The following is a 9,255-nucleotide window of genomic DNA, read 5'->3' as shown; positions in this document are numbered from 1 at the left end:
CAAAGTGCTGAGATTACAATCGTAAGCCAGCACATCTGGTCCTTTTATTTAGTTTCTAGTATTCATGTACACATGTACCCTTTTTTAGAATTGTTAAAAATGGCCCAGCCTTACTAAGATTTTCCTAAGTTTGTCTCCCAGACATTGGGAACTCAAAGAGGAGGTGAGGGAACTTAGGTGTGAAGGTGGATTGTGGATTCAGACCACCTGACCTGGAGGCTGACTCACAGGCTAACCAGTAGAGTGACCTCCGGCACATGGCTTCACCTCGCCAAGCCTGACACTCCTCATCGGTAAAGCCAGGGTTAGGGGAACCTACCTTTTGGCTTGTTTTGATAATTAAATGAGATAATGTCCACAAAAAATACTTGGTAGATAAATGTTAACTAAATTTTGAGCTTTTAAAAATGTTTAACTGGCTGGGCACAGTGGCTCATGCCTGTAATCCCAGCACTTTGGGAGGCTGAGGCGAGTGGATCACCTGAAGTCAGGAGTTCGAGACCAGCCCAGCCAACAAGGTGAAACCCGGTCACTACTAAAAATACAAAAATTAGCTGGGCATGGTGGTGGACGCCTATATCCTAGCTACTCAGGAGGCTGAAGAATTGCTTGAACCCAGGAGGCGGAGGCTGCAGTGAGCCGAGATTGAGCCACTGCACTCCAGCCTGGGCTATAGAGTGAGACTCCGTCTCAAAAATAATAAATAAATAAATAAATAAGGAGAATCATTTGAACCCAGGAGCGGAGCCTGCAGTGAGCCGAGATCCAGCCATTGCACTCCAGCCTGGGCGATAGAGTGAGACTCCGTCTCAAAAATAATAAATAAATAAATAAAGGCTGGGCGCGTTGGCTCACGCCTGTAATCCCAGCACTTTGGGAGGCCGAGGCAGAAGGATGACGAGGTCAGGAGATCAAGACCATCGTGGCCAAGGTGGTGAAACCCTGCCTCTACTAAAAATACAAAAATTAGCTGGGTGTGGTGGCAGGCGCCTGTAATTCCAGCTACTCAGGAGGCTGAGGCAGAAGAATCGCTTGAACCCGGGACGCAGAGGCTGCAGTGAGCCGAGATTGCACCACTGCACTCCAGCCTGGCGACAGAGTGAGACTCCGTCTCAAAACAAACAAACAAACAAAAACCCAAAAACGTCTAACTGAAAAGAGGTGGGGCTGTTGAACAGAAAAAGCTCTCTTGCCCTTTATAAAAACCCAAGTGAACCTCTGAAGAATTTTTAAATGAGCAAATGAGGCGGGGAGCGGGGTGGATTAATATAATAGGTCCCTTTCTACACTGTAAGGCTTTTCTCACACCTTTTTGCTACTGAAAATCTGAAAGCCCCTCTCGGCCGCAGCCTACAGTCCTTCGGCCCGGCAGGTGCGCTGGAACCCGGAGTTGGTAGGAGGCCGGCTGTCCGCAGCCCCAGCCCTTAGCGGCCCCGCGGTCAGCGACCTCCAGGCGCGGCGGGGACGGGAGGTGTGGCCCCTCCGGCTTGCGGGTGAAGGGCCCCGCCTCCAGCGATCGCGGCCCCGCCCCGGCTCCTCCTCCTCCGCGGCTTACCCGGGCTCCGACGGTGGCTGCCCAGGTCCGAGTTGCGGCCGCAGGAACCCGAGCCATGCGGGCCGCAGACTGGAAAGCGCGCCCGGGGCTTCTGCCCCTGCTGCTGCTGCTGCTGGCCGGGGCCGGGCTGTCCGCCGCCTCTCCCGCAGCAGCGCCGCGCTTCAACGTGAGCCTAGACGCGGCCCCCGAGCTGCGCTGGCTGCCGGTGCTGCAGCACTACGACTTGGACTTGATGCGCGCCGCGGTGGCGCAAGTCATCCGGTGAGCTGGGCCCCTGGACGGGGTCTGCGGGGACGCAGGCGGCGCGGGTCGGAGTCAGACGCGCGCTGCCCAAAGTGTTTTAAACCCTGACGCTTTACTCCCCGCCACACTGGGCGAACTGGCTTTGGCCGCCGCCCTGGGCAGGGTCGGCGTTGGGGAGAATCTAGTGCGGCAGGTTCAGCTTCCAAGTTCGGTGTCACCCGTGGCACGCCAGTCCTTGAGCCATTCCGGGTCAGGATGGCTCGCGGGTTGTCGCCCGGGCTGCGTAGCTACCGAGGAGGGACAACCCGCGACTTCCTTGAGGGCTTCGCGGGCCCTCCAAGCCTGCCCTGGGACCAGCCTCATTCGCCCTCCCTATCCCCGAGTTTTCTTCCTCGCCCGCCCCCGGGGGGCTGCGGACCGAGGGACGCGGCGCCAGAGCTGTCCGCTGTCTGGGGCGCGGTGGCCCTGAGCGCTCACCCCCTCAGGATGTAGTCCCGCTCCCAGTACACAGGCAGTCGCATGCCGCCGAACTCTGAGCGGGTCAGACGCCCTCCTGCTTTTCGTTTCCAGGGATAGAGTCCCCACGTGGGTGCACGTGTTGATGGGAAAGGTGGTCCTGGAGCTGGAGCGCTTCCTGCCCCAGCCCTTCACCGGCGAGATCCGCGGCATGTGCGACTTCCTGAACCTCAGCCTGGCCGACTGCCTCCTGGTCAACCTGGCCTACGAGTCCTCCGCGTGAGTGCCCCAAGCCGGTGCCGAGTAACGCGGGGCTTGCGGCGGGGGGCCTCCTGACACAGACTAGCAGGAGGAGACATGCTTTCCGTGTGATAAAAACAGGGTGGTGCCTGCTTGCCCAGAAACCTCCAGCGCTTCCTCTGCTTCTCTGGGTAAATCTGAGCTGCAGATCGTAGGCTTCGAGAGGGAAAGCAGCTTCTCTGACTCAACACTGAAATTTCCTCTCCCAGTAGCCCCTGGTTTTCTCTCCCCCAATTCAGGTAGCATCCTACTTTTTAAATTCTGCTCAAACGTACTTTTCCAGGAAGTTTTTGAAATGAAGCTTCCTCTCATCTGGACCCTTTAGTGAACTCAGTGGCCTTCCAGATCTATACTGACAGTGGCGCATCTCTGCCCTTATTTGTCGCCCTGCATTTATCTCTCATGTGTGTCATGGCTGAAGTGTCTGTGTCCACCAGGGATGGGACCACAGGGAAAACTTCTCTAATAGCGCCAGCCAGTGTTTGGACCGGGAAGCGGGCATGATAAAATGTGCACCCAGGCCGGGCGCGGTGGCTCACACCTGTAATCCCTAGGCGGGCAGAACACCTGAGGTCCGGAGTTCAAGACCAGCCTGGCCAACATGGAGAAACCCCCATCTCTACTAATAATACAAAAAAATTAGCTGAGTGTGGTGGTGGTGGTGGTGGTGAGGGGGGGTGCCTGTAATCCCAGCTACTTGGGAGGCTGAGGCAGGAGAATGGTTTGAACCCGGGAGGCAGAGGTTGCAGTGAGCCGTGATGGCCCTATTGCACTCCAGCCTGAGCGACAAAGGGAGACTCCATACATATATGGGCCTGGCGAGGTGGCTCACGCCTGTAATCTCAGCCCTTTGGGAGACCATTCTGGCTAACATGGTGAAACCCTGTCTCTACTAAAAATACGAAAAATTAGCCGGGCATCATAGTGACACATGCCTGTAGTCCCAGCTACCCGGGAAGCTGAGGCAGGAGAATTGCTTGAACCCGGGAGGCGGAGGTTGCAGTGAGCCGAGATCGCACCATTGCACTCCAGCCTGGGCAACAAAGCAAGACTCCGTCTCAAAATAAATACATGAATAAATAAATAAATAAATAAAATTGTTAAAGTGCACCCAGAAGTGAAAGTAACATGGAGTGTGCAGTTGATCCCAGGCAAAGTGCTGGGGTTTATGGGCTTAGTAACTGGTCTTGGAATAAAGAGGTTTGACTTGGTTTCTCCCTTTAATACTTAACTGTTTTGCCACCAGACTGGCCTCATCTCTTAACATCTTGTACATACTTAGAGCTTCTTGCTGCCTAAAGATGATGAGAGTAGAAAAGATCTTGGAATAATGAAACTTTACCGGCCCAGGCATCTTCCTAGAACACCTAGGCAGAGTAAGCAAAGCAGCACTGTGACTGCCTTCCTCTTCAGGAAACGCTTTCAGGCACAGAAAAGACACAGGTTTGGTAAATAAAGTGCTTTTCAGTTGAACTAAGTTATTATAATTTTACCACCTCCCTCTCCTACCTCCAGCTTTTTCCTATTTTTAAGTTACAGCTTTCTCAGTGAAAAATCATAAATCATTTTTACCTTCATCTGTTGGAGTCACCATATTCAAACAGATAAAAGCAAACGTTCTAGTAAAAACATTCTAACTTTTGGATTTGATACTAAGGTATGTATTGAATTGCCTAATAAAATGCACTCTTCAATTCACTAGTATTGACAAAGGAAATGCTTTCTTCTCATTTTGGAAGTAAGCCTTCTTGAATTAGAATAATACTAGCTACCCTTTAGTGAGCCTATTGGGTGCCAGGCACTTCATGAACACAGCCCCGTGGGGAAGATGGTATCATCTGTTTTGTGATGTGGAAACCAAGCCTCAGAAGGGCCCCCTTGCTGGAAGTCAGGTTGCTGGTGAGCGCTGAAAGCATGTGACCCTCCAGTGGCTGCAGTGCCTCTCAGAGCAGAACCCGTTTCCTCATTTGTCTCCGGTGCTTGTGCACTGCCGCATCACACTGCAACATGTGGGCGTCATGTGAAAGTATTGCTGTCTTGCCAATTTTGAAAAATCACCTTTGAGACAGAAGATTCTACAAACTCTGCTTTGGTACTTCCCATGTCTTACCAGTCCCCTCCCTGACCTGAACTCTTTGAAGTTAAGTTCAGAACCTTGGAGGGAGGCCGGGCGGGCACAGTGGTTCATGCCTGTAATCCCAGCAGTTTGAGAGGCTCAGGTGGGTGGATCTCTTGAGCCCAGGAGTTCGAGACCAGCCTGGGCAACATGGTAAAACCTCGTCTCTACATAAAATACCAAAAAAAATTAGCCAGATGTGGTGGCTTGCACCTGGGTCCCAGCTGCTTGAGAGGCTGAGGTGGGAGGATGGCTTGAGCCTGGGAAGTCAAGGCTGCAGTGAGCCGAGATGGCGCCACTGCACTCCCGCCTGGGTGACAGAGACTCAAATAAACAAACAAATGAAAAACAGAAACCTTAGAGGGAATTAAAACCTGGCAAGTTTCCATCTTTAAACAAACAACAAAAAAGTAACGCTTTATTCCCCTTAATTATAAAAGTAACATGTAATCATTGTAGAAAATCAGTAAATGTAGAAAAGTAAAAAGAACAAAGCTAACCACCATTCTGTTATTCAAAAATGAACAGAAAAAACCTTCAGGTTATTTTCTCTCAGTTTTGTTCATGTGGATATATATCTTTTTCCCCTGGTATTGAACATACTGTATATAAATATTTTTTCATATACCATTAAATATTCTCAGAGAATATGGATATTTGGATATTTAAATATTTAACAAGTTTCCTCCTGTTTTTCTCAGAATACTTACTTTCATAGAGATTTCCCTTTTTTTAAATTATCTCTGTGCAAGGAGCTGGGAAAGAGACCCTAAAGTGCCAAGCCCCTAAAGCGCCAGCCATTTTCCCAAGGGGACAAAGTAAAACATTTGTGAAACAATGGTTTAGTGCTACTCTACTCGCTCTGAGGAATTCATAATATGGAGAGGTGAGCTTGAGCTGGCTTTGAACAATGTGTTAAATAGAATACATACTACCAAGCTGAGGAAAAAGCAGAGTTCAAAGGTATCCTGAGCCCAAGATAGGTTAGTTTCACTTAGGAATTAGACTGAGGGTCGGGCGCGGTGGCTCACACCTGTAATCCCAGCACTTTGGGAGGCCGAGGCGGGTGGATCACTTGAGGTCAGGAGTTCGAGACCAGCCTGGCCAACATAGTGAAACCCCGTCTCTAAAAAAAAAAAAAAAAAAGGAATTAGACTGAGGGTGAAATTCTTAACTAACTATGCTTATGATGCCACCCCTGTGTACTAAGCGCAAAGAACCTAGAAACACTGAATGAACACAGGTGAGTTGTATCCAGTTGTATGTTTCATCTTGAATTGTGAATCTATATTCTCATATAAGCATTATACCACTTATGTCAGTTATAAGGAAGAGAAACTATTTTACTTTGAGGACTCGTTTTACAAATGAAAAACTCCTTTTCCTTTTGTTCTTATTTGTCTTATTCATTCATGTTGGACTTTTCCCTTTTCTCAGATTCTGCACCAGTATTGTGGCTCAAGACTCCAGAGGCCACATTTACCACGGTCGGAATCTGGATTATCCTTTTGGGAATATCTTACGCAAGTTTACCGTGGATGTGCAATTCTTAAAGAATGGGCAGGTATAGTCCGTACCGTAAAGATAAGAAATCAGAAAGATTTGCTAACTCAAGTTAGCTGTCATTTGAATGGCCTGCTAACTTAAATGTGTTATCAGCGTAAGACACAAAAAACATCATGCACCTGGAAAAACAAAGCCCAAAGAGAGGTTTACATCAATTATGCTCATAGGAAGGACAGTCATTTATTATTATTGAGCATCTACTTAAAGAGGTCACCCAGTTTTCTTTAGGGACATCTCTTTTAGAGAGTGATGAATTATCTGCTTATCCAGAGTCAGCTCTTTTCTCTGCTTTCCCATGCCCAATCTGCTTTTGGAATAGGGAGGGGCTGGGTAGTGCCATAACTAGGAACACCCAACTTCGGGATCTGACAGTCCCAGGTTTGAATCCTGATTCTATCAATTACTGTACTTCCTTTGTGAACCTGAGAAATTAGTCATATAATAATTTGGCAGACTGCAGCCGGTGGAGGCTCGTAATTACTTTACTGAGATAGTTACAAATGTTAAATGAAGTAGTCTATGTAAAACCATGTAGTAGGTGCCTGATAAGTTATAGCCAAATAATAAATGGTCCTTCATTCTGCAAGTATGATTGATCACATCACTCTCTTAGGTATGATCTTTAAAAAATTATACTTAGATTTTTTGTTTATAGCATAGTCCGTTTAAAAGTATAATCTAGCATGTGCTGTTGTCACTGTGTAGAATTCTAGAGAGACAGAATTAATCAATGTTCACTGAGTACACACAGCATGTTTTGCTGTAAACCAGAATGCAGCATGCCAAAGCCGGATTTTGACTGTAAGGACAAGGACTATATTCCCTGTGTCCTTTGCATTTAGGGGTTGATTCACAAATACTGAAAACTCATTTACTAACTAGTCAGTTAGCCATCTGCTTTTACAAACACTCTTTTTCATAAAAAGTTCAAATAGTACAGAAATGTTAGTAAAAGTTTATCCTTTTCAGTCCTGTTTCTTCACTTCGCCACTATTAACAATTTGATTTCTAGCTGAATTACTTTAAAAATGATTTTAAATGGTAACGATATACAAATGCATAATTAATTCTCAAAGGAAATATGCTAAATATTAAGGTATTACTGACTGATGGGATAATATTTTTTATTCATGTTTTTTCTTCATTATTCTATAATGAGCTAATACTCTTACAAATAGACAAAGGAATAAATGCAATGAAAATTATTTCAACTGTTCTAAAACTCATTTTAATAGTTGTTCCTTCATTTGTTTTTGTTTTTCCTGGAGTTTCCATGAAATAGTCTATAGAGAAATAGTTGACAGAGACAGCTTTACTCTCAGAACTCAGGTTCCGTTACTAAATCTAGACAGTTTACACTGGGTATTGCTTTTCTATGGAGGACTCATGGCCAAGAAATTGTTTTACTAAATTAAGAACAGGTTATCCACAAAATAATTCATCTCTCATTCTTGTCTCGTGTATATAATCTTAAAAGTATTTTTATACACAGGACCTCATTTGACCCTCCCAGCAGCCCTGCAAAGCAGGCATAAGTCAGCATTTTTATCTTCACTTTCTAGATGAGGGCGTCTAGCTTCACAGAGCTTGACCTGCCCCAAATCTCAAGGCAGAGAGATGGCAGAGGGAGGGCCAGAACCCAGGCACTGGGCCTATTGATTGTTTTTGTTTTTGAACTCAGCCTTAATTAGGCTGTAAATTGTCCTTAATATAACTGATGTTTTTATTTTTGAGACAGTCTCGCTCTGTCACCCAGGCTGGAGTGCAGTGGTGTAATCTCGGCTCACTGCAACATCTGCCTTCCAGGTTCAAGCAATTCTCCTGCCTCAGCCTCCTAAGTAGGTGGGACTGCAGGAGGGCGCCCCCACACCCAGCCAACTTTTGTATTTTTAGTAGAGATGGGGTTTCACTATGTTGCCAAGGCTAGTCTTGAACTCCTGAGCTCAGATAATCCACCTGCCTTGGCCTCCCAAAGCGCTGGGATTACAGGTGTGAGACACTGCACCAGGCAGTTAGGCTAAAACTTAAAATTCCCTGCTAAGGGTTTATTTATGTTAACTGACTAGGCAGAAACAATTGGGAAGTACAAACAGAAGTAGAGACAGATTTTCAGAGCTGCAAGATAAAATATCTTTTAAGTTATATCTCAATATTACTTATAATTATGTATCATAATTGAAAACTACGATGTGATTTTGATCTCAAAACTTCAGTTTTTCTCAGCCCTTCAAGAGTGACCCTAACATGAGGGTGAGGGTCACCCTCATGTTACAGTCACTGTGTCATGCAAATGTAGTGGCCATGTAATTACTTTTTATTATCCTATAATTACATTTGTAAGGGCTTTAGTCAAAAGGTAGACTTATTTCTGCTTTACTGACATTCGTGGAAATGGGGGCACTCATGGAGGTCCTTAGTAAGTCTGAGGGCTGAGGTCATTTTATAAAACTAAGGCCACTGCATTCTCCCTTGTAATTCAGCACCTTAAATTATTTCTACAACCAGATAAGGTAAAAATAAATAATTAAGTGAAAAACATTACTGATTTAATTTTTCTGAGGAAAATATCAATCTAGGACTATGTATTTCTTAAAACATCACAGTATTAGTTAACTTTTATTGAACAATATGAATCAGATACTGTTTTAAGTACTTTTTAATTTTTTTTTAGACAGAGTCTTGCTGTGTCACAAGGTGGAGTGCAGTGGTACGATCTCAGCTCACCATAATCTTTACCTGCTGGGTTCAAGCGATTCTTCTGCCTTAGCTTCCCGAGTAGCTTGGACCACAGGTGCATGCCACCACACCCAGCTAAGTTTTGTACTTTTGGTAGAGATGGGGTTTCGCCATGTTGGCCAGGCTGGTCTCAAACTCCTGGCCTCAAGTGATCCTCCCGCCTTGGCCTCCCAAAGTGCTGGATTACAGGCATGAGCCACCACACCTGGCCAAAGAACTTATTTGAAAAATAAAATTTTTGCCATGGAACAGCTTACAGAAAAAATAAAAATAAATAAATAAA

The 9,255-nt window shown here is 46.1% G+C and overlaps 1 protein-coding gene across 4 annotated transcripts in view; it reads left to right on the top strand.

Moving 5' to 3' along the window:
- Positions 1-1,530: 1,530 nt before the first annotated feature.
- NAAA (N-acylethanolamine acid amidase) overlaps positions 1,531-9,255 on the top strand; it is a 28,225-nt gene continuing 20,500 nt past the window's right edge. For all 4 annotated transcript variants that reach the window (XR_012516852.1, XR_012516851.1, XM_074396290.1 and 1 more), the window contains exons 1-3: positions 1,531-1,816; positions 2,369-2,533; positions 6,108-6,234. Coding sequence is in view for 2 of the 4 variants with exons in the window: in XM_074396290.1 (XP_074252391.1) it covers positions 1,611-1,816; positions 2,369-2,533; positions 6,108-6,234 (498 nt within the window). In the remaining 2 variants the exon portion in view is untranslated. The remainder of the gene's footprint in view (positions 1,817-2,368; positions 2,534-6,107; positions 6,235-9,255) is intronic.

Source organism: Saimiri boliviensis, chromosome 3, assembly GCF_048565385.1.
Source record: "Saimiri boliviensis isolate mSaiBol1 chromosome 3, mSaiBol1.pri, whole genome shotgun sequence".
In the NCBI taxonomy this organism is placed as follows: domain Eukaryota; kingdom Metazoa; phylum Chordata; class Mammalia; order Primates; family Cebidae; genus Saimiri; species Saimiri boliviensis.
This window is presented reverse-complemented; position numbering and strand designations above follow the sequence as displayed.